The sequence below is a fragment of the Mauremys reevesii genome, linkage group 18, assembly GCF_016161935.1.
Source record: "Mauremys reevesii isolate NIE-2019 linkage group 18, ASM1616193v1, whole genome shotgun sequence".
NCBI classification, from domain to species: Eukaryota; Metazoa; Chordata; order Testudines; family Geoemydidae; genus Mauremys; species Mauremys reevesii.
In genome coordinates this window covers 6,988,041-7,013,589 of record NC_052640.1, presented here as the reverse complement: position 1 = coordinate 7,013,589, position 25,549 = coordinate 6,988,041, and the positions used below count along the sequence as shown (strand labels likewise).

Below are 25,549 nucleotides of genomic sequence, written 5' to 3'. Positions count from 1 at the left end.
AGCAAGAGGTACTGAGTGAGTTCTTTATAGCAGTCTAGTCTAAAAAGGAAATGAGGGCATCGAGGAATCTGATCATATAGAATTTTCCCAAATAAAAATAACTTAACATAATCCATACACTCTCTTTCAATGGGAAATCCACTATACTGTCTGTTAAGAAAAAAAGGAATGGTTCCTCCACCATTCCATAAGGCAACTTTCTATTACCCATCAGACTGTATGTACAGTCCAAGCCATCCTGTGAAACATCTTACAGTGGGAATCTTAAAAGCTACAGGATACAGAGTATTTTATGACTAGCGCCACATCTTCTCCCAATTACTCTTTGTCAGTTTAGTCTCAAGATTCACATCTGACTGAAGGACACATGTAGGTCAACTGCTGTTGAAAACATCCAACATAGACTCAACAATTCTAAGGATAAGAATCCTGTAGGCATTTCCATCTCAGAGCAGCATATGTTCAAATCTGGTAGGAAGTTCATATAGAGTGCCCTTTTTGATTCCAACTGGCAGGACGAATGCCACAGTCGGAGGGACATAAAGAATAAGATTCAGTGCTTTTACAGAAGCCTGTGATTGCTGTAATGCCATCACTTCCACTGAGCTCCTGCCCTCCTATGGAACAGATCAAAGCAATAACAGACTCTCACATACTAACCAGGATCTTAATCTAAGAAAGCTATTGCCTGGAAATTCATTCTGGGGCTGAGGAAGGAGAGAGGAAGCAAGGCCTCCTTTTCTATACCACTTAAAATGTAGATTTTTTCACACAGAGAGTAGAATACAGGGACAAGCTTTCAGTCAGGCAAGTACTGGGTCTCTGATTTTGTGCCTGCAATTTTGCAGGTGCAAATAATTGCAAACCGAAAAAAGAGACACACTTGTTTTGGAATAAGTGTCCACACGGAGATTATACTGATGTGACTCAACCGGAATAATTATATTAGTCAATTTCCACATGTAGACCAGCTCTTGGATTCAGACTCACCTCAGAATTTGGCCATCTTAAGCTCAAGTATAAATACAATGCAACAAATCCACAAATGTAGTCATCGGACATGTACACCAACCTCCCACATCCCATAGATTGGAACAGTACTCAAAGATCTCTATCACCAAATGATAAGTGAGATCAGGGAGGCAGCAAAATCTAGGAGAACAACCTGGATAGGTGACTTGAAATGGAGCAATATTAAGAGAAATTCGCATATGAGGGATTATTCTGGAGAAGCTGTTTATTGATACCATCAGTTATACGTTTTTGAGCAGCTCATTCTGGAAAATACCAGACAGAGGAAACTGCTTTCTAGGTAGCTCTATCCAAACATAGGAGCTAGAGGATAGGATACTGAAATTAACACCTTTTTATACAAAAAATGTGTCATGAGATCTTTAACACAAGTGATCAGGACCTTGGTTTTCTGTTTCTTCCAAAGATGACACCTATCAGCAGTAAAGAGACATCTATCATCACTACTGACTCAAAGCAAAGTGCCTAGCAAGTTCCAGACACCACTTCTTACAGCACTGTTTTCTCTTTGGAGATTTTTCCTCCAAGTGCTAGCCATGCCTGACTCTTCTTAGCTTGTGAGATCCAATGAGAACACTATCTGCAGCAGAGCAGATGCTGAATAAAAGAGCATATCTCCAGGGTAAAATACAGCAAACTATAAGAGCCAAAAAAAGCATAGTCAAGAAGTACAAATCCAACACAACAGGGAAGATATACAGTGGAAAAAGAGGAAATGTGAAGAAACAGATAGCTACAAACATTAAGACTAACCATAAGAAATTTTTGAATAAGAATGCATGGGACTCAAGATGGTTTCCCTAGTCCAAGGAGTAAAGAGGACAATTAAAGCTACAAAGGAGTCGCAGGTAACCTTCTGTCCGTATTCACTATTGATGGTGATGGGGAAGTCCTTCCTCAAAGGAGCACCTCTTATGGAAATCAAGACATGGCATTAACAGAGAGAGAAGTCTCTAAGGAAAAGAGGAGGCAGCAATCTGAGGACCTTAAGAATCCTGAAGGAAGTTTAAAAAAGGCAAAGGAGCAGAATTTCTGACAACATCTAGTTCACTGAATCCTCTACATTTAACAGTTGTGCCTGAATGTTGTGGTGTCCCTGTTTAAAAAAAAAAAAAAAAAAAGCTACAGGTGATTGAACAATTACAGACCAGGCAACTTCACCTCGGTACAGGGAGCATAGAGTATAATTAAGAGCAATATAGGAAAATATCCTAAGTAATAAAATATGATAGGGAAATAGAACAGAGATATGATTTCTCTTGATAGGAGCTGTGATTCTGTTAGAATTCTTTGAAAAAAACAGCAAAATACCAAAAATGGGAATCCAGATGATATAATAAACTTGGCCTTTTGAACAGCAGTTAGTAAGGTCCCTCACATCTATATAATCAGTTAAAAGGTAGTGTCTGACAGGGAATAAAAAATAGATTACGACAAAGATGCATAAATAAATGTCTTTCTTAGAACAGAGAGAAAATCCTAGGAGTCAATGACAGAAAGCAGCACTGAGACTGACACTGTTTAGTATGCTAGTGAACTGAAGTTGAAGGTGGCAGCCAGGTGATAAAATATGCTGTAGACAGAGACTGTTTAAGTGAGTAAAAAGTACACGTCTGTCCAAGAGAGCAAGGTCAGATTAAGATCCTAACATGTTTGAAGTCTGGTGGTATTAACATAATACACTGTCAAAGTGCCTGTAATCATGCCTCACTCTATTGCCTGGGGCTCCGTTAGCTCAAGTAGCACTGGTTTGTGATTTTACCGCTGAAGGTCCCAGGTTCTATCCCTGCTGAAGAATTGTAGCAGGTATCACTACATTAGGACCTGGAGTTTTGGTTCAGGTTCTAGTAAAATGGTAAGGGAAGAGAAATGTAAGACTCCAGAAGGGTCTAATCAAACTGGGGGATGGGCTCTTCATTAGCTGCTACTACCAATCTGCAAATGAAGATCAGGGAAGTAGAGAGAGAATCCAAAAAAGGAGGATGAGAAACAGTACCTTCAGTCTTGCTCTGAGAAGCATTCCTATAATAATAAAGAAACCTTCACAACTGTGCAACAATCTAGAGTACAAAATTCAATAGGAACCCTACAATAACAAACTCATGAACAATCTGATGACAAGTGTGCACTGCATGCGCACACACATTAACATAACTGGCCATAACAAGTCAGTGTGCAGCTCCAGCAAACAGCCCTTCAATAACAAATCCATGTGTGCATGATGGAAATAATTAAACAAATTCAAGCTTCCAACAGGTTATTGAAAATCAGGGAGAGTTAGATTTAAAAAGGATTTGGAAACTTATTTAAAGAATATTTGAGAAACCTTTGACGCTATAGGGAAAAGGAGCCTTCCTTACAAAAAAACCCATTTTCATTCCCCAGGCCCAACAGCCAAGGAAGGAGACAATGTGTCTCACTGTGGGGTTTGCCAGGAGTGCAAGTTCCTTCCCACGGCACCCAGAAAGAGAAGGCATGCCCCATTCTAGTGCTCACTGCAACTTAGACTTCCAAACTGTCCCACTTTTGACCCAGGTCTCTTCCTGCCAGGCTTGTGTTGTCCTGCCAGAGCCCCTGGGTGGATGAGAGGGTGCTTGATGATCCTAGACAATGCAATAGTCACACAGTGGAGAGGGCCAGCATACTTCTCAGAGATATAGAATTTTGCTCTTTAAATCCAAGTATTTCTATAGGCAGCAGTTCTTCAAAGCACTTCTCACTTGCATCATATAAAATTTATTTTATTTAAAATATAAAACTTATTTTGATTGCTTAAACTATTACTGCTTTTCGGACTTGTTTTTACTGAGGCTTTTTCCCTTGAAGGCTCTAAGTGCCCTTTCCAGTTGAAACTCTAGAGAAGCAGCATGTCTCTCAAAATTGGGGGTAAGTCTGGAGGAAAACTGGGACCCAATTAAAGATGGCTGCCCTCTTCATCCCCACCTAAGCACTGACTCCTACTCTATCACCCTGAACGCTCCATTTCTAGCTCCTTCCCCACAATGAACAGTCTCTTTCCATCACAACATTTTCTTCCTGCAGCAGGCATCCCAGTATTCAGGATCCAAAATACAATTTTGAGTCTAAGTAATTTTAGTGCTGGTGCAAAGGGCTGGACTGACAGCCCTGGGGACACCAAAAGTTCTCTTTGCATCCACAGAATTCCTACAAATGGGCAATGGCAGTCCAAGGTTCTCCATACTGCCTCAATCCTGGCCTAAAAGCACCATCTATAGAGCTGAGAAGATAACTTAATCTCCATGGCCCGTTATTCTGCTGATTCAGCCTACTGAGATTGCCAAAATGGGCCAACTTGGTGACAACTGTGTTTTTACATGACTTGGATGCCTCACCACTAGGAGCTGGACTAAGGTCATGCTTATGCTACCACTTAAGTCAGCAAAATGTATGTCGCTCAAGGGTGTGAAAAACACACATAGCCTGAGTGACAAAAGTTTCACAGGCATATGTGGTAGTGTGCATAGCACTAGGTCAGCGGGAGAACTTCTCTCACCGCCATAGCTACCGCTGCTCGCTGGGGGTGGTTTAATTATATCAACGGGAGAGCTCTCCCGTCAGCATAAAGCAGCTACACAAGAGATCTTACAGTGGCACAGCTGTACCAATGTCACTGTAAGCTATCTAGTGTAGACATAACCTGAGACCCATTCCGCATGGCTGACCAAATCACCAACAGTAACTACTGAGCTGACCTGGATTCACGTTGGTGATTTAGATGGCGACGGTTCCATATCTAGATGAGACGCGATATATCGATACCCGAAAATTGATCGCTACCCGCCGATACGGCGGGTAGTCTGAACATACCCCTAGAGTACCTTTGCAGTCAGTCAGCTTCTCCATGCTACTCCCTGGCAGCATGGCTCACTAAAGAGCAATGCTTACCACCCGTGCAGCCCTTTTCATTGAAATCTCATGATGCATTAGGTGGCCATTTATGTCCTGACTGCTGGCCAGTCTCTCTAAAACCTCTGGGGCTCCCAAAACATGTGGTATTCACAATGATGGCCAGCTAGGGGAGTAGGGAAAAGGGTGGGATGGAAATACTTTAGCTTCTCTCTCCACTTCCAGATGTACCAGCCTGATCTAGCTGATACTTGTGCTACTTTCAGCCTTTCTGTGCCTAAAAGCAAGATGGCATGGCCCAGTGGCCCTTTGGAAATAAAATAAATAAAGCTGATAGGCAAGACTAGAACTCTAGCTGTACTGCTAGAACTCAAGCTTACTCCAAGCTCATGTCAGTATCAACCCTTGACACTTTCCCACTTTGATCCCATCCATCCATCTCTGCCACAGTTCACTTTCAGCTACTGTTTTAAAGGTTTCTTTGCCCTGCCTGCATCTAAGTTATTGATAATGTAAGTTTGTTTGGTTTTTTAAATAAACTAACCACCAGTTTGGGAAAAATAAAACCAGAGATGTAAAAAAAGAAAAAAGAAGCCAGATTTAGTGGCTGCTTGTAGTGCACTGTGTAGACAAAAAGTGCTATAGAAGTGCTAACTATCCAAACCAACAGAACAAATTTGCAATGCAGACTTTTTGGCTGCTAAAGTAATATGCCAAATGCAACAGTAAATCCTCAACTATTTGGCAGATCACCTCAACACAAACATTACTGAAACCAAGAAATAAACAAATCTGAAATTAATTTTCTGAGATCCATTTGCCATGGAAAAGCTCAATAAATATCATTCAAGGAAGGGTGGCGGTTCAGTGAAATGCTTGAGCTTCAAATCTTCTCCATCCCCAAATAATGAAATAATTCATTAGGATCTCTACATTTCTCCAATTTAATTTACAGTCTGCTTTGCAAAAGCCAAAGCAATGACTAGTCTGAGGTGCCAGCGTCCATTCTGAATTCGCACTCGAAGGATTCACTCACCAATTAACATTGATTCTTTCTGGTATTCTTTGCTGAGGTGGCAGCGCTGGGTCACACAGGACACGTATCTCTCCAGAACATACCAGCACATTTCATAGTAGAAAGGATAACGGAATTTGGCATGCACCTGAAAGCAAGATTGAGACTGTCAATCCATGTGGAAGGGAGAGAAGTTTGCAGCACAAGAGCCAGTCATCATTCTCATCATGTTATCAAGAGCACAAACGGTATGCAGGAGGGGGAGGGGAAAGAGGGTGGGAGCTGAGTGAGATGTATGCGTTCAGCATACGAAATGAGGAGACTGCCTGCCTGCCTGCTATGATAGCATCATTCCTTGGTTCACTAATTTGTACCCTCTTGGGTTGGTGGGGGAGGTGGGAAGGGAGTTGTGGTCTTACGAAATCATGAAACTGATGCATGGCCCCCTAAGGTATTATTTATCTACTGTATAAACATAGGGTGGTCACATACAGATGTTAGTCACTAAAATTCAAGTTAAAATAAATGTGGGTTCTTTTGATTTCCTAAAAATTATTCCATGATTTGTCAAAACAGCATTATTACCTACAAAGAGCCAAGCAGGAAACTCGATCCTTGTCAACTCAGGTCTTTACAATACCACCATTTGATTAAACAATGGAACAAAAACAAAATTTTGATTGTTGGTATATCACATTCAAACATTAAATACAAAAAAAAGGCCCCTACATTTGTTTTACTCTTAATATTTTGGTAGTCAATCAACGTTTGCCCTGAATCAAACAGAAAAGTGGGATTCTATCAAAAAATGCTATCCCCTTCCCTTTATCTCCCAGCCTTGCCATTTTCGTATTAGAAGCTGATGTCTCAGTGCTGTATATCTGTGATATTTATTTAATGTTTAAAAGAAAAAGAAACTGCTTTTTTCCCCTCTAACAGTTTTCCAAGTAAGGGAGATCTCTGTGCTAAGGAAGACACTGTGGAGCCTCCAATTTGGGAATATGTATGTACATTTGCTGTGTTTGAATACGTATGTACATTTGCTTTGTTTGTTTGTTTTTTAAAAACGAATGCCATATACCTTGCATGCACAGGTACTTACACTGAACAGTTCTTACTCCTTGCAGGCACTGAATTTGCATTTTGTGGGCTGGATAAAACCTCTCTTGCATACATTGCAGCAGGATTATTTGAAACAGCTCTTAACACATTCTATGCAGTTTAACTTCTCACTTAACCAACAGGTCTAACACATATCTGCCCACCTTTAATGAAAACTGCATTGCACCAGAAAGGATCATTATTACAGGCAGTCTATTTTCTTTAAACATGGGAGTCTAAATAGAATGACTAAATACAGCATCTGGAAACTCATACTGGCACTTGGCTGTGCAAAACAGACATTTACACACCTGCCTCATGAGCAGAGCATCCACCTGTGGGATTCAGATGTTCTGCTAAAATGTCCACATTTGAAAATTGTGCCCTGAGTAGACAGTCAAAAAAACTTGCATCTGCTCCCATTGTAGGGGAAATTGAAACACTTTAAACAATAAAATAACATGTCATTAAGGAAACTAAGTGCATTGCAAGGTAGAGTATAAGTAATCCAAAGTGTTTACCAGAGCTGAGACCTCATAAACTCAGCACAAATGTAGCTGGCAAATCTGAACCCAGATGCTGTCAAATGTTGCTGAGGGTGATGCAACTGATTGCTGCTGCATCGTTCCAAACATTCCCTAAGTTGTGTGTTATACAGCACTGTACTTCTAAAAAACCAAAACCTAGATGCGAGAACAACATTCAACCCCAGGGTGTTAAAGTATTGGAGAATCCTTTTTCCTTTTGGTTTGGTTACATGTCAGAAAGAAGAGATCATGTCACTTATCACTATTACAGAACACAAGGGAAATTAGCCATGCTAAAATATATGCTAATAAAGGAACTCAAATTTTTCCAAGAGAGCACTGCAGGAAACAAAATTTGCAAAGAATTGACTTACAAACAGGAAGCCGCCTTCCACCCCTCAGCCTTCAAAAGGTTTTCAGCCACATGCCTGGGAATATTAAAGACATCATTGCTCAACATTTGTTGACAGATTCTGAGCTTCACCAAATTTAGTTGTTACCAATGTTAATTCAATGTGAAAGACAAGGCAGTAATGCATGCAGTGCTCCCATTATGTATATCAATCTTTAATATTCAATTTGAGTTCCTAATTGCCTCACTATCAATGTTCCAACCCACAGCAAATCCCTCCATGCCTCTGTAATCCGCTATTTGCCTGAGATAGCTCTGCTTTATAAACCTTCAAAAGTAAGAGCTACCATATGTAGTAATAGATACTGTATAGAGGTCTACAGTGCCTTTTGCTGTAGAAGCAAATCTAAGATTGACAGTGGTTTAAAAATGTCTTAAATGTGCTTTATGCAAAAGCATAAATGAGTACATCATTTATGACCTTCCTAGATATTTATTAGTTGTAATGGATGTGAATTGTATGATGTACATGCCCATACCTTTTCCTATTGGATATCCGTAGGTCAAATGAACTTTAAAAAAAAATAATTATGAAGCCAAAAGTTATCTGTGATCAGTTTACAATTTACTATCTAACGTATCTTCTGCCGAGGGACTAAAACCTGCACCAGCAGGGGGATAGACTAGATAATCTAATAGATGTTTTCCAGCTCTAACTTCTATGATTAATAATTTACAATCCACTGAATACATTTTTAATTATTCCTGTACAGTGAGAAAAATTCTCTCCGGAATATGATCGTATCTACAGTTCAAAGTGAAATTATTTTAGAGACTTATACAAAAAACAAAAAAACCCAAGCATATGTGAGACACAGTCTCCCCTAGAAAGTATTAGTTTCTTACACTATAGCTATTAAAAAAAATCATTATGTCTTCTACTTGCATTGAATCATTCTCATCGCAATATTTTTTAAACAATTTTTTAAAATTAATTTGGGGGGAAATTAATCTATCAATTTAAAATTTTAACTTTAGGTTCCAGAAAACAGAATCAGTAGCAAATACCATCATCTGTGAGTGACCACCTTACGTATATATTTTGAATGCTTGTATCCTCATACAGGTTCAAATACATTAATGTGGCTAAATCTAGATCAGCTAAAAATAGCTTAACATTTCTTCTCCTTCGTAATACTGAACCCATAACACCCCTAAGCCAAAATGATGAACCTTTGCATCGCAGCCTGCTTTGCAGTTACCCAAGCTGGTCTAGCAGAGAGCTAAACTGCTTGGCCTATTTGACTAGCTGTTAATTGGCCTCTAGGAAAGGCAGAATGAAAATCTCTACAAACTGCAAGGCTAGAGAATAATTGTTTACCTCAATTGCACATTAGAAGCTGTTTCCAACAATAAGGAGTTATAAAAAACATGTCTAAAAACTATTTTAAATGGCTATAACCCTCTTTAAAAATCTCCCAGGGATATGAGAAATTAAGATAGAATAAGCATGACAAGTGTACAAGCTAGGGGGTTTTATTGGGCTCTAAATCAGCATTACCATTTCAGCCATGTATTATCCTTGTCTTAGCTGCTAAGACAACAACAACTGCACCTAGCATAAAAATGGCTTTGAATACCAGCAATCAAAGATGATTAAGCATTATACAGCAGGTTTAAACACAGTGAAACCTCCATAAAATTGCTCTGTGCAAAATCAAGAGGGGAAACACACCCAGATTACACTTTGATTTGAGTGTGGCAATTACTTTGTGAATCACATCATGTAATTTACTACTGTGTTACACACAATGGAAAGATCAATACTCAGGAGAAACCCATCTGCAGTCTGTTCACTGGCGAACTCGCTTTCAAGTACATTAAACACGATCTGGCTATACCACTCAGTGAGGATTATTCAAATAAAGAAGAAATTACAATATTTGTTCCACAAAGTAAACTGAATAGTGCATTCTGTTCATTTTGAAAACATTTACTCTTAAGAGAGACTTGTATAATGATTTCAGGATTTTATTAATCACCATTTTACAAAAAACATATGTATTTTTATTTTCTCTGTCACGTTTTATTGCAGGTCAGTTCATTAGTGTAGGGCTGCATACACATCGTTGTTATTGTAGGGTTACTTGTGAGCATTTGATTATTTACATGTCTTTGTTATTGTAGGATTGCTCATGAGTGCTAGACTGAGTATAATACATTATTATCATATAGCTGCATTGAGAGCTGAGTTTGTTGCTGTAGGGTTGTTTGAGTTCTGGGCCATTGGCAGACTTTCCCCCTCCCCCCCTCCCTTTTAAGCACTGAAACATTTATTTGGGGGTGGGGGGAATGATAAAGTGTTTCTGCGAAGTACATATAATAATCTTAGATGAAACCTACAAGATTAAAGGTTAAAATGTGGGCTTCCAATCTTGAAAGCGTCCTTTTCCAAACAACAATTTAAGGGAGAATGGCAGGTAGGTGACCAACTTCTCAGTGCAAGTTAGACACCTAACTGCTCATTGTGACGTAGGCCAATGTCTCCCTTAGTGTAATGCTGATGAACATTTGAAAAGTCAAGAGCCACCCTAACTGCCTTGGAAGGAAGAGCCTGATTTTCAGAGGTGCTGGGCATCCACAGCTCTGATTGAAGTCTACAGGAGCAGTGGGTGCTCAACTCCCTATGAAAATGATGCTCCTACTCTTCTATTGCTGCAGTAATATTATCTGTCTCTTTTCCATTTTCTCCATGGCTTTCTATGTAATTCATTCACACACTGTTCCTGGTTTACATCTTTCCTCCATAGCCCTCTCTTCTTCCCCTTGTCTCCACTACTGTTGACAGCTCTACTATCCTCATCACCCAGGCTCATAGATTTTCTCCTCTCTCTTACATCCAGGCTCCAATATACCCCTGCCTGTCTTTCTGCTACAATCTCTCTAAAATCCTTCCTTTCTGCTCTACCCCTAATGCCATTCTCTAGCCCTTGTTCACCTCTGGCCTTGATTATGACAACCTCCTTCTCTGTAGCTTCCCTGCAATTCATCTTACCTCCCCCTTTGATTTACTCTAAATGCTGTTGCTAAGATCAGCTTCCCCTCCCCTATTCAAATCTGTCCACTGCCTTTCGCATCAAGTTCATGCTTCCCGTCAAGGCCATGAAAAATTCCACTCCTGCCTTTGTCTCTGTTCTTGATTCCTCCTACACCCATTCTCATGCCCTTCGTTCTGCCCAGATCTCCCTTTTAACTGCCCCTTTCTGCCATGCCACCTCTCCCACTGAGAATTCCTTCCTATGTGCCAAATATTCCCTCTCTCCATTCAAATCCCTCCAGGAAACCAATACCTTCTATCAATGCTTAGCAATACAAGACCTATCAGCCTTTGTATCCCCTGGAAAGTAACGGAGTAGCATCCTGGTGTCCGAACACTGGAATGAGAGAGGCTGCACTGGAAAAAGGCTTTGCACGCTGGTGAGGAAATGGTGTAGAGTCACTAAGCAAAATGTGCACGATTCAAGCCGAGGTCCTCACCCTGTGTATTGTGTCTCTGTAAGAAGTGTTTAATTTAGACTGAAATCCCTAGGGGAGGGACCATGCCCTCTTGTAGGAATGAACAGCACTGAGAATACTGCTCGTGTTCAATAAATTACAATATTTAACAGACCTTGTCTAGATGGGAAAGATTTACTAGTTATCCTGGTATAAACAACACTAACACACAACCTCTCTCTCAGTGTAGACACTTATTCCAGTGTAAGAGTGGCTTATTTCAGTTCAGCTTAAATCCCTTCCCAAGTGATATAAGCTAAAATGAACAAAGCCAATCTTACACTGGAATGAAAGTGTCCACACACGGGGTTATACCAGTATAACTGTATCAGGACTGTATATAAGAACATAAGAACGACCATACTGGAACAGACCAAAGGTCCATTTAGCCCAGTATCCTGTCTTCTGACAGTGACCAATGCTAGGTGCCCTAGAGAGAATGAACAGACCAGGGAATCATGAAGTGATCCATCCCCTGTCGCCCATTCCCAGCTTCTGGCAAACAGAGGCTAGGGATACCATCCCTGCCTATCCTGGCTAATAGCCATTGATGGACCTATCTTCCATGAATTTATCTAGTTCTTTTTTTAACCCTGTTATAGTCTTGGCCTTCACAACATCCTCGGGCAAGGAACTTACATAAACTGATGGTTGAATATCTGCATTACATAACTGTGGCAGGCTATCCGGAAAAAAAAACCAAAAACCCACCACATGGGGCAACTAAAACAGAATGACACTTCTTTGAGATTGTTATTAGTCTTATTTTATCTAGCTAAAAATAATTATAGCTATTAAGTAACTGGGATTCTAACCCAAGGCCCAATTCTCATCCTCCAAGCGTAGAACCCACACAGTCACTTACTCTATGATCTGATACCCTTCCCACTATGTTGGTGTTTTGGCCAGATGTGTGGACTCAATTCCCCCCCCCCCGAATCCCCAAAGTTTCCCCTGCACTAGCATGGAGCTGCTGTGGAAGAAAGCTTCCCAGAGTTCAAACAATGAGTAATGTAGTTCCCTTTTGCAGCTTTTGTCTGGCTCCCCCATTCCACTCTGGGCAGCAGAACCATGCTAGTTCCGTTGGTTCTTTGGTCTTCTTCGCCCACACGAGAAGGGGAGAGTGTACCCTAAAGGTCAATTTATCTCCATGTCAAAGGAAAGACATTTACACTGGTGGTTCTCAACCAGGGGTCCGGGGCCTCCTGGGGGGCCACAAGCAAGTTTCAGGGGGCTGCCAAGCAGGGCTGGCATTAGACTTGCTGCTTGGGCCCCAGCAGGTCGAAGCCCCACCACATGGGGCTGAAACCCAGGGCCCGATGCCCTGCCACCTAGCACTGAAGCTGAAACCTGAGCAATTTAGCTTCATAGGGCCCCCTGTGGTATGGGGCCTAGGTAATTGCCCTGCTTGCTACCCCCTAATGATAGTCCTGGCTTTTATATGCAGAAAAATAGTTGTTGGAGCACAGATGGGCCGTGGAATTCGTATAGCACGGGGGGGAAGTGGGGGGCCTCCGTAAGAAAAAGGTTGAGAACCCCTGGTTTACACTACAGGAGGTCAACGGGGACATAAAACCAGACAAGAGACTCAACAGTGACTAGTCAATGGGAACTGGGGGCAAATAAGTGAGCAAATCCCACCAAGAAAAACGGACTTGGAGGGCCTTGTTGCCTGGCATTTACCTTTCTTGTTCCAACCACTGTACATGGAGATACCGCTAGTTCTTGTCTTTCAGAAAGGGACATGAAAAGGATTTTATACATGATACAGTCACAAGCAATTGCACACTTAAAAAGAGAATCAAGCATCCTTACCCTTGTTCTGTCCTCAATTTCATAGACGCGAAGCTGCATGGGAACATTAAAGCTATGCAGGATATTTCCACCAAACACCAGAGAATCTACTGGAGTATAAACTGCATGTATCCATCCTAAAGAGGAAAAGCAAAGAACTGAGAATGCCTCATGCTATGTAGGATCATAAAGGACTTTACAATCAATCACAAATTCTCATAGACCACCAGGGGGAATACAAACATTATTAATCCCATTCTACAGATGGAGAAACTGAGGCACTGAGAGGTTAAATGACTTGCTCAAGGTCACACTTCAAGACTGTTGTAATAGCAAGAGAGTGTTTGTATGTGTGTGTATAATGATAGCTCTGGAGACTGAATTCCTCTATTTAGCCACAGAACAGCTACAACATGGGTGGAGGCTAAAGCAAGCTTCCCTTACGCTGCTGCACCAACGTGAGTCAACCACAACCCACAGATGAGAAGGAAGTTCACTCTCCATGGCCCGTTCAGCTCTTAGTCTCTCTTCTGACATCACCAAACAAGGGCACAAATCATGTTAACAGGGGTGGCAGGTCTGTGATGTGCAGATGTATTGAGACACACCAAACATGTATCACACAAGCCCCCAAACAGCCATCAGACAGTAGCAACTTCAGGTCACTACCAGCCATCCTGTAGAGGTAAAAACTCCATATCCCATTACCAATTCTTCAAAACAACTGAAAATATTTGTATAAGGACCTGCCAAAGTGTTTCTCCCACTACAGCTGATGAGATTGCTAACAACCCAATCCTGCAAGGAAAGTTCCCTTACTGGACTCCAAGGGGAGGGGAGGATGCTCACCGCCCACGGATCAAGCCATAGCAGTTCAGGCAGCTGGCTTCTCTGCATTCCTTCCTCTGCACTATTTGCCTGTCACGTGATTAGCTGACGCATGGGATACATAGGACTCTAGACTCTGATCTCAGCAGTGACAAAGGAATTGATCCTACTAACGATCTAGGCCCCTGGGAGTTTGTAACATGAATTCTTGTTTTAAATCAAAAGCATTTCAATTAATAAACCAGCAAGCAGAGCATAAGGGGCTGTCAATTTCTTCCTAACTGTGCACTGCTTCCCATTCAAGTTCGGGAGGTTTTCATTCGCCTCAGGATCAGTGAGGCAGCAGGAAAATGCAACCTGAGCCTACAGGGTGAACTTTCCAGACACTAGACACAAACGCATTTCCCCTGCTAGAGCTTGTGGACCTGCTGCATTATGCTTGGGAAGCCCTTGAACCATCATATATGACAGGACATTGGCTCTCAGTGCTTTCAGGACATTGGCTCTCAGTGAGAAGCAGTTAGTAGGAAAAAACTCAAGTTAAAATTTTCTCCCCAGGAACACAAAGCCTGGTTCTTGGTACATTTTTCTGACTTTACTAATCTAATTCCACATGATGAATCTAATTAAGTGAAAATTACAGGTGCCCAATGATAATGGCAACTCAGGGTTATTGCAGCTTTCTTACAATAGGTATATTAAATACCCTCACTGACTCACTCACAGTCAACACGGAAGTTTGTCACTCCAAATCAATCTAGCTTCTTTCCTTCCTCACAGGGGCAACTACTATAAGAAATAATACCCTAGTCTTAGATATGCATATATAAAAAACTATTGAGTAAGTAGGGTAACCTAGCGAACAGAGCAATAGATTGGGAAACAGGATTCCTGTGTTCTGTTCACTGCTCACCCACGGGCTCTGGGAACACTTGGAAAGTCACCTCACTTCTCTGTGCTTCACTTTCCCCACCTGGAAAAGAGGGTTAAACTTTTAACTGGCTTGGATGAAAGCTGCAATTGATACTGCCCATGAAATTTATAAAACAACAACAACCGAGTAAAGAAGATTTTGACACCTGTATACAGGTGGATACATGCGGCAGGACTATAAAGCCTCTTCACAAGCAGATCAATGCACCAGATCACATTAAATATATCAATTAAACATACAAATGTAATTAAAAAACTTGTAAAAATAAATGGCTTTCCATACCCTGGTCCATATGCAGGTGTGAGAAAGAGAGGGAACCTAAATAAAGTTACGGAGCTTGGAGTTAACTGCTTTTACCAGATGATCAAAGATTCACGTGACATAAGGGAAAGGGTTGGAACTGTGTGTAAAAAATTAAGCTGCTACCAGGTCTCAGAGACTGACATGTTGGGTAGAATGGGATTGCATCTGGCAACTCAGGGTTAACCTACTCTGATGAGCTAGGTATAATTATTTCCATTTTACAGATACGGAAACTGAGGCTCAAAAAGGTCACAGTGAAGCAGTGTCAGAGATGGGAATAGAACCTATGAGTCCTGACTCCCAGTCCTCTGATCTAACCATTAGGCAATACTCCTCTCCTCACAATACATCACAACACACTGAATTGTAAATACTGGATATGATTACTTTATTAAGGAATTTTATAGTGCTGTCAATTGTTCTAGGTTATTTAAAAAACACTGTTGTCAGAGATTTACGACTAATGTAAAAATTCACTGAGCAGAAAAAACTGTTACTAACCTTTCTGTAACTGTTGCTCTTCAAGATGCGCTGCACATGTCCCTTCCACTGTGGGTGTTTGCACGCTCCAGTCCACAGTTGTTGGAGAGTTTTCACCCTCAGCAGCATCCATCGGGGCAGCCTGAGCATGCCCTCTGCTGTCTCATGCATATCACACGAGCATAAAGGATCACGCCGACCCAGACTCACACCCCACCCACCCCGGAGTTCCTTCCTACTGGAATTACTTCAACAGCGATGGGAAGGAGGGTGCATCGTAGACATGTGCAAAACATCTAGAAGAACAGTAGTTACAGAAAGGTCAGTGATCATTTTTTCTTCTTCGAGTGACTGCACATGTCCATTCCACTGTAGGTGACTCACAAGCAATTCTATTTGAACAAGGACTGGAAGACCACTTGTCCAAATTTAGCATCATCTCTTGATTGTTGAGAAATTGCATAGTGCGAGGTAAACATGTGACATGTGGACCAGGTTACTGCTTTGCAACTGTCTAATACACATGAGCCAGAAATGCTGCACAGGCCACTTGGGATCTAGCTGAATGACCCAATATTCTATCTAACAGCTCCACATTAGCGTAGTGGTAACATAAGCAAATACAACTGGACATCCATGCTGAAATCCTCTGTGTAGAAATTAGGCTGCCCTTCATGCTGTCCACAAATGCAACAACTGAAATGAAGATCTGAAAGGTTTAGCCTGTTCCAGATAAAACACTCATGCTCTTCCAACATCTAGAGTGTGCAATAGCTCTTCTCCCTTGTTAGCATGAGTCTCTGGAAAGAAGGTCGGTAAGTAAATTACTTGGATGATATGAAAAGAGGAGATCACTTTCGTAAGGAACCTTGGATGGGGATGAAGGTAGACTTTATCTATGTAAAAAAAGTATACAGAGGATGTGATGCTAACGCCCTCAACAACCCTACTCTCCTGGCCAATGTAATGGCTATTAAAAGTGCTACCTTCATTGAAAGGTGTAACAGACAGCAAGTCACTACAGGCTCAAAGGGAGGATCCATCAGCACAGTTAAGACTAAATTCAGGCTTCATGGTGGAATAAGACTCTGTATGTGTGGAAACACCTTGTCCAAGCCCTTTAAAAACCTTACAACCATTGGATTGGAATAAAGGAAGTGTTTGTCCCCAGGAGGGTGAAATGCCGACATAGCTGCTAAGTGTACCCTAACTAATCACTAATCCTTGATGTTTCAGGTGCAAATGTAGTCCGGCCTTTGCTGAATAGAACCAAGGACAGGGGAGACACCTTTCAGCCTTGACCAGATGGAAAACCTTTTCCACTTAGCAAGGTAAGTTGTCCTCATTGATAGTTTTCTACTATTCAGCAGTACCTCCTGCACCTCTCTGGAGCAGGACTCCTCCACCAATGTTATCCATGAAGTCTCCAGGCCAACTGGTGAAGACCCTCAAGGTTGAGCTGGAAGAGGTGGCTGTGATTCTGTGAAACTAAGTCTGCGTGAAGTGGGAACAATGGGGGACTGACTGATAGGTCTGAGAACTGAGACAAACAGTCCTTATGAGGTCAAACTGGGGCAATCAGTATAAGACTGTCCTTGTCTGGTTTGGCCTTGCACAGAACTCTGGGCAGAAGAGCTATGCAGGGGAAGAGTGTACAGAGACCCTCCGACTATGGCAATAAAAAAGCGTCCATCAGCAAACCTGGGCTATGACCTGCTGTGGAGCAGAACTGGTGTCATTTTGTGTTGTCCTTTGTGGCAAACAGATCCACTTGGGATGTTCCCCAGAGCTAGAAAATGGACCTTGCTATGTCTGGACGAAGGGACCACTAATGATGGTTGATAAACAACTTGCTTATGCGATTTGCCAGTGTATCCTGAGCCCACAGGAGCAGGGCCGCCATCAGAAGTACAGAGTTACTGATGTAGAAGTCCCAGAGCAAGATTGCTTCCCAACAGAGTAGCGAGGACTGGGCTCCTCCCTGCTTGTTTTCATAAAACATGGCTGTCGTATTGTCAGTCAGCATCAATACGTCCCTCATCCTGATGCAAGGAAGGAATGCCATGCAAGCTAAATGGACAGTCTGCGGCTTCCTGATGTTTATGTGCAAACTGAAATATTAGAGAGACTACAGACTTTTGTGTCTGCAGGTGTCCCACATAAGCATCTCATCCCAGATCCAAGGCATCTGTGACTAATGTAAGTAAGTTCGCCCCACCTCAGCACAACTCCCCTGAATGCACTGTTGGGTCTAACCACCAAATCTAGGGAGAATAAGATGCAATTTTGTACATGCACTAACATGCCTACGCGATGCCTTTTTGGAGAATATATATCTGCCACCTAGCCCTAAAGGGATCTGAGGCACTGTCTGGAGTACTGGACCACATAAGTGCACACAGCCAAGTGACCCAGAAGTCTGACCATGGAGAGAGGATAAGCCTTCAAGTCCAGAAAGAGGCACTGCATTGCAAGAAACGTTGTCTATGGTAGCAAGGCCCTGGCCATTGTGGAGTCCAGGACCACTCCAATAAATTCTATTTTCAGTATCAGAGACAGGACTGACTTGTCTGTGTTGATTAACAGGCTGAGCATGTTGAAAGTGGACCAGATTATGCAGATTCTGGACACCACCAGCAACCTGGACCAAATTCTTATCATCCAGATAAGGGAATACATGGACCACGCCCCCATCTCCAGAGGAAAAGCTGCTACCACCACCATATGGTCTGTAAATACAAGAGGGGCAACTGAGAAACCAAAGGGAATGGGCTGTGAACTGATAATGGCAGCCCCAGATAGCGAAACTTAGAAATGTTATGTGGCCCTGCTGAATTGACACATGAATGTAGGCATCCTTTAAGTTGAGAGCAGCAAACCTGTCCCTTGTCTCCAGGAAATAAGGGAAGCTAAAGTGACCATCCAGAATTTCCTTATTTAAAAAAAAAAAAAAAAACAAAAAAACCCCACAACACTGCCTTATATCTAAAATAGGCCAAAGACCCCCTTTTGCCTTGGGATCAGGAAGTATTGGGAGTAAAACCCCTATCTCTTGAACAAAGATGGGATCTCCTCTCTAGCGCCTACAAGAAGTGATTGTACCTCTTGCAGTAATGCTTTCTTGTGAGAGAGGTTCCTGAAGAGGGAGGGGGAAAGGGGACAGAAATTTGGCAAAGAAATAAAAGGAAGCGAATATCGCACTTCCACCGTGCTTAAATTCCACTGATCTGTTGTGATGTGGGTCCAAGCATGATAGAAGTAGGACAAGCAGTTTGCAAAAATTAGAACAGAAAAGGATGGCACTCTCAGAACAGGTAGACTGCTCTTGAGCTACCTATCAAAATGAGCTGTTGGAAGAAGCCACCTGCCTCTACAAACACCAGTGGTTGCAGAAACCGAGAGAAGTGGTGGTGGTGATCACCATTTGTAACCTCTGCTCCTTTTCTTTGGTAGATCTTGGGCTCAAGTAATAAATCCCTGAAATCACTGACACTGATGATGGCAGAATGCCTTCCGCTGAGCGATTTCAGCTCCGGGATTTCAGGCTCACTCTAAAATCCTTGCAACTATGCAGAGCCTCATCCATCTTTTCAGAAAAGAGCAATGATACCTCAAAGGGTAAGTCCTGCACTAGCTCTAGCACCTCTGGAGGGAGGCCAGAAGAGTCCAGCCAAAATGAGCACCTAATTGTGATGGCAGAGGCCATGCTGTGCTCTGCAGAATCTGCTTCATCAAGACATGCCACCAGAGCTGTTCTGGCAACCATTTTGTCCTCCACTATCAAAATGAGGAAGTGAGGCTCCCAGATGAGGTAAAGCAAGTCTCTAAATTTCAAAACCGTATCCCACAGGGTGAAATTGTAGTGTCCCAGCAGAGCTTGTTGCTTTGCAATGTGAAGCACCATCCATCTGTGGAATAAAACTTCCTCACAAATAATATATACCTGCCCCTGGAAATTTCCACTACATGCATCTGACGAAGTGGGTATTCACCCACGAAAGCTCATGCTCCCAAACGTCTGTTAGTCTATAAGGTGCCACAAGACTCTTTGCTGCTTTTACAGATCCAGACTAACACAGCTACCCCTCTGATACTTCACAAATACGTCTAGCTTCTTGTCCTCTTTATTCTTTGCGGTTGAAGCCCAGTGCCTATGTTGCTCCCATGAGTCCCTGTCTTTCCTTTTTCTTGGCAGCTGCCACGACAAGGCAGCATGGAGGAGGGGGATTATATATGTGCTTGAACCCATGGGAGTGGACATAGCACTTTCTCTCCACATTTTAGCAGCCATTTTAGCAATCAGAAGCAGGGAAGGTGGGCTCTGCCAAAGGATCTTGGTAGGCTCTAAAAAAGCCTAATTTATTGGAAGAGCAATTCTAGTTGGGGCCGCAGTAGAATGTCCACCAGCTTGTGGGATTTTTCCTGGACCTCCTCCGGGTGAATATCAAGTCATAGCCATCCTCTTTAATAGCATCTGATGAGTCTTAACATTGTCCAGAAGTGGGGAAACAAACTCCGCCACAATTGCCTTATCAGGAGATGAGGAAGAGGGTGCTAACAATACTGGGGGCCAGTCCAGTTCCTAGCTCTCATGCAACTGCTGTGTGAGGGATCCCTTGGTGCTGGTCTCAGTACCAACGCTATCATGCTTGTGGCAATGATGCTCCTGATGCTCAGCAGATTGAGCCGACTGAGATGGCTGCAGAGATTTTGACTGGAGGGGGAGAACCTCGTGGGTTCCAAAAGGGTCACTGGACCCCAGCTATGCATAGCACCAGGGTTCCTCCTCCACGTTCCCTGCTGGTACTAAGGCGGAAACCAGGCCGGCAAGTGGCATATCCCTCTGATGGGACCAGGTAGTTGGGATACATAGGAACCCACTTCAGAGTCTGATGAGGACAAAGCTTCTTCTTGAGATCAAGGCAATGCCATACCCACCAGTGCCAGAGAAGAAGGCTCAGACTCTGAAGAAACAGGAGCCAGGGATATCATCTATGGCTTTCCACTAGACACTACCGGCCTTACTGGCACCCTGACAGCCACATCCAGTGGAGCTGCTTGGTGTGGAGCTGAAAGCACAGGAGGCGGTACCTTGGGCACCGGTGCCAGGTGAGTCCCCTGAACTGCTAGTGATGGATGAACCGAGAGGTTCAACAGCTCTCCCACAGCCTCAGATGCCTCAGGAGTAGATGGTACCGGGAAGACAATCTGCAATATCATGGCACAAGGAGACGCCAATGAAGGTGTGTCAGGAGCTGGTCTTGACAGGCCCACAATGGGCTCTGGGGTTAATGAACTCCCATGTTTAGAGGTGTGCTATGGGAAGTGCTTACTCTCTGAACACCCTCCCAAGTCTTTAGCAGAGCTCATCCTCTTTGATCCTTTCACGACCTTGGTACTGAGTCCCATTTCTGATCTCTCCTCTTCGGTACTGCTGATCTGTCTCTCCATACCAGAGGTGATGGAGTTGTGCTACTGATCAACGCCAAGATGCTTGGTACCCAGACCAAAGTACGCAGCTCAGATGGAGGCTGTAATGCCAATATTAACAGATATTTTAACCTGCTGCCCTGTCTTTTTTCAAATGGGGCTGAAAGCCCTTACAAATGCCACAGATGTCACTCCCGTGAGCCTCCCACAACCGCTTAAGGCAGCTGGGGTTAGGGTCATTATTCAGCATAGCCTTGCCAGAGAGCACGCCATACGTCCAGTACCAGAGCTGGTACCCAAACTGGGTGCCGGAACCACACAAAGAACAAAAACAAAAAAAATTTCTATGAAGTAATTAACTACTAAACTACAATAACTATACATGTGTACTATTTACAGGCATAGAGAAAAGACTTGCAAAAACAAGGACAGGGAGCTCCAACAATCATCACAGGCGGTAGGAAAGAGCTGAGGGGGTCTAGGGCAGCTCAGCGCTTTATGCCTGAGCAATGTGCACAAGTCAGCAGAGGGTGCTGAGGCTGCCCTGATGGGTACAGCTAAGGATAAAAGCTCTCCAACAATTGTACACTGCAGCACACAAACACCTACACTCAAAGAAGAACTTGACTTTAGAGGCAACAGCAAGCAGAGGTGGAGGGAGAGAAAGAAGCTATTGCTTTTGGTTCTTTCGTTTTATAGGGAGTGCAAAAAAAAAATCAACACAGGAGTTAGACTTTAAAATATATTTTTTAATTCCACCACACAATATCAAAAGTGGCCTAGGTTGCTCAAATTATATTCTCTCAGGGGAAATCCATACTTGAGCTATTGCTTTCGTTATTTCTTCCCCCATGGGTTTTAGTCTCATCATATCTCCCCAGACCTCTGTCTCAGCCTCAGCCTCACAAGCCCCAATAGATATTAAGGGCTCTTGTGTTAATGATCCCCAAACTCACTAGTAGTGGACCCTGATGTGATTAGGTAACAGCTCCAGAGGAACAGTCACTGACCATCAGGTCAATGCTCCAGTGAACAGTGCCTCAGGCACAATAAATCCTTAACAGAAATATTACTGACAAGAGAGTAAATAATGCCCATTTTTGAGCCGGTCATTGCAGAAGAGCCAGTAAAGAGGGCAACAGAGAATTTGGGGAACAATTTTCAGAGGCAGCCTCTACTTTTGTGGGTAATATGCTTAAATCCCTGCTTAAGCCCACAAATCAAGTAATTACTTATCTTACCAGTATCTGTGCCTGTAGTTGTTAGAAACAAAACTGGTCCTGCTAAGGCCTTCTCAGAATATCTGAGCCCAAAACTCTGAGGCCAGGTTGAAAATCAGGCCCTTTGTTTTATAAAATATGTGTATTTAAACAAGAAATGACAGTAGTGCTGTTAACAGACTCATACCCAGTAAGGAGACATTGAAATAACAGCATTAAACCCACTAAAGTAAAAAAAAAAACCTCAGAGGGCAGGCTACACTCAGATCTGCTGACAACGCACAACCGAACTGTAGGGGCAGAATGTCCTTCAGGCACATTACAGGGGGTGCAGATGGGCAATGCAGCCACTGGAGACCAGAAAGTCAACCAGAACTTTCTGTGGGCTCCCAGGCAGTGCAAATCAGTGCAGCAGCTTCGCCTTTCTTGGAAAGCACACAGTACATTCTTCTCTCTGCACTCAGCCATCTCTGCTGGCTGGTAAGGAAGGGGACCAAACCCAGGTCCATGCTCTCCTTTTAGACTTCCTAGCCCTTTTACACAATTAACACTCACAGGAGACCTAAGAGGAAGCAGGGACTATGCTTCCCCACTGGATTCAAGCCAGCATCTGCAGAGGAAACAAGAAAGAGAAGATGCTGGTGCTCTCCTTTTCTTTGTGCACCCATGCGGGGTCCAGCAGAATCTGACTCCAATGTTGTACAACCACTTTCAGACACACTGTATCCTAAAATACATAGAATCATAGAATCTCAGGGTTGGAAGGGACCTCAGGAGGTCATCTAGTCCAACCCCCTGCTCAAAGCAGGACCAAACCCAACTAAATCATCCCAGCCAGGGCTTTGTCAAGCCTGACCTTAAAAACCTCTAAGGAAGGAGATTCCACCACCTCCCTAGGTAACCCATTCCAGTTCTGCACCATCCTCCTAGTGAAAAAGTTTTTCCTAATATCCAACCTAAACCTCCCCCTCTGCAACTTCAGACCATTACTCCTTGTTCTGTCATCTTCTACCACTGAGAACAGTCTAGATCCAGTCTACATCAGGCCTGCTTAATGAATGCAGTTACAGAGTTGATACCAGCACAGAAAGAGACCGACATTAGGAAGTGTATACAAGGGAGAAGAGATGTTTACAGATGAGATCAGAAATAAGATGGAAAGTTGACAAATTAGCATGACACAGGAAGTCTGGTCCAGAAGGTTAGACGTTCCAAGGTAAGGACTCCTGCACTAATACTAACCAGTTTGGATGTAGAGGAAAGAGAGACAAGGCCAGCGCTAGGAGAGTGGAAGGGGTGAAGAGGAGAGTACAGAGAGATAAGCCGTAAGTGGGAAACACCTTTTACATTTCCTGATTGTAATACTGGGGGGAACAAGCTCAAGGAACGTATAAGCTCAGCTGCTACATTTGATTCATTCCCACAGCTCAGACATCAGCAAGTTATGAAACAACTAGATAACTGTTTGCAAACAAGAACATGAAGTGGCTTTCTGAGCATCCTAATTCCAATGTTTAGCATCCACAAAACACAAAGTGGGTTTTTAAAAAGGAAGAGGGTTTTCCTGAGTAGGTGAACAAAATGGAGCTACAAAGGTAACTGAGGTCATAATCTATTGGTGTTCCCTCATTATCATCATGTATGTAATAATACACTACATTTCTCTCTCAGTCCTGCTATGATAGGTCACCAGTACTATCTACTGGATGGAATATCAGATCTGTTTGCATGTATGATCATGTCATCCCCTAGTGGATGCAATGTCAGACATGCTCACGCATGTTTGCATTTTTTGACCTGTAATGGCTAAATACTGCTATGGAAGCTACAGTAGACATCCCTTAAATGTGTCTGTAATCAATTTTCCCCCTAGATTCTACAGAGGACATAAGCCCTGATATTACTGCACAAGCATGAATCTTTTAAAGGTTATTGCTAGTTGTGAGATATTATCTGCCCCTCAGTAATAATCTCATAAAAGCAAAGCACACGCACATGCACACACACACATAAAAACTTAGCAAAGTTCATTCCATCTTTGATGCTAAAATAGCCTGGGACTAATATTAGAACGAAGGGATTAAGGACTGAAAAAATCAAAAGCAGGGGGAATAAACACATTTTTGGTTGAAAGACAAAAACAAAAACACCTACTATTACCTGAGACTGAAATTAGATTTGTGTGTGAGCAAGACTACAGGGCTCCAGGGACTGGTAATGGATGAAAACCTTTTCCCTGTAAGTCACCCATTCCAACCTGGCCCCTGTTGGTAGTGGTACAATTTGATAGCTATTTGATGAGATTCAGTCTAATTTCTAATGGACAGACATTGAAAAGCAGCACCAGGCATTGGCAGTCTCAGAAAAGGGATGAAAATCTGAATGAAAATGGAACCTGATCTACCCTCTAATTCCCCTGAAGACGGTTCCTATAGCTCAGAGTTGTGGCACATTGTCAGGGTACAGCAGAGAAATCCTACACTGCCACTACTTGTGCCATTCTTTTCTGTAGGCAGAGGACTTCAGACTCCAGGCCTGTAAACCCAGCACCTTTCACCAGCAACAAAGAGAAGAGGTTGGAATTAAAAAGTACAGTTTATTCACCTTTTGTAACCCCAATTATCAAGCAGCAACAAGAAAAAAGCCCACTCAGGTTGGGTGTTCCTAAAGTTGATCTTTATTATTTCAGTTCTTGGGGATTAATGAACACTTGCTCTTTCCCCCAACACTCCCTCCTTTGTAGAGTCCACAGTCAATACAGTGATGGCATTTTAGTCAGGAAGTTCAGAGCTAACCTTATCTAGTTCACAATTACAGATCACTCGATTGCTCCTACCATACACTCAATTATTTAGCTGTTATCACCTTAGGTAAACCTGGAAGGTAAAATTAACAACAAAGGCCTTTCGAATGGTTTAAAAAAAGATCATGAGATTCTATCTTCTGAAGTTCTATAAAACAGGCATTATTAAACATTCCAAAACTTATTACTAGATTTTGGGGGCTTGCAAATTCCTACTGTATCTTTATTCAGCCATCCGAGAATAATAAAGGGCATTTAACTTATAAGGCTAAGGAGTAGACTATAGGCTCCAAGCCAGAGCACTGATG

The 25,549-nt window shown here is 42.6% G+C and overlaps 1 protein-coding gene across 15 annotated transcripts in view; it reads right to left on the bottom strand.

The window, feature by feature from the left end:
- Positions 1 to 25,549, bottom strand: part of KDM2B (lysine demethylase 2B) — a 196,888-nt gene that overhangs the window by 81,646 nt on the left and 89,693 nt on the right. For all 15 annotated transcript variants that reach the window (XM_039505272.1, XM_039505277.1, XM_039505275.1 and 12 more), the window contains 2 exons: positions 13,265 to 13,380; positions 5,936 to 6,062 (listed from right to left, as the gene is read on the bottom strand). In XM_039505272.1, the coding sequence (XP_039361206.1) occupies positions 5,936 to 6,062; positions 13,265 to 13,380 (243 nt within the window). The remainder of the gene's footprint in view (positions 1 to 5,935; positions 6,063 to 13,264; positions 13,381 to 25,549) is intronic.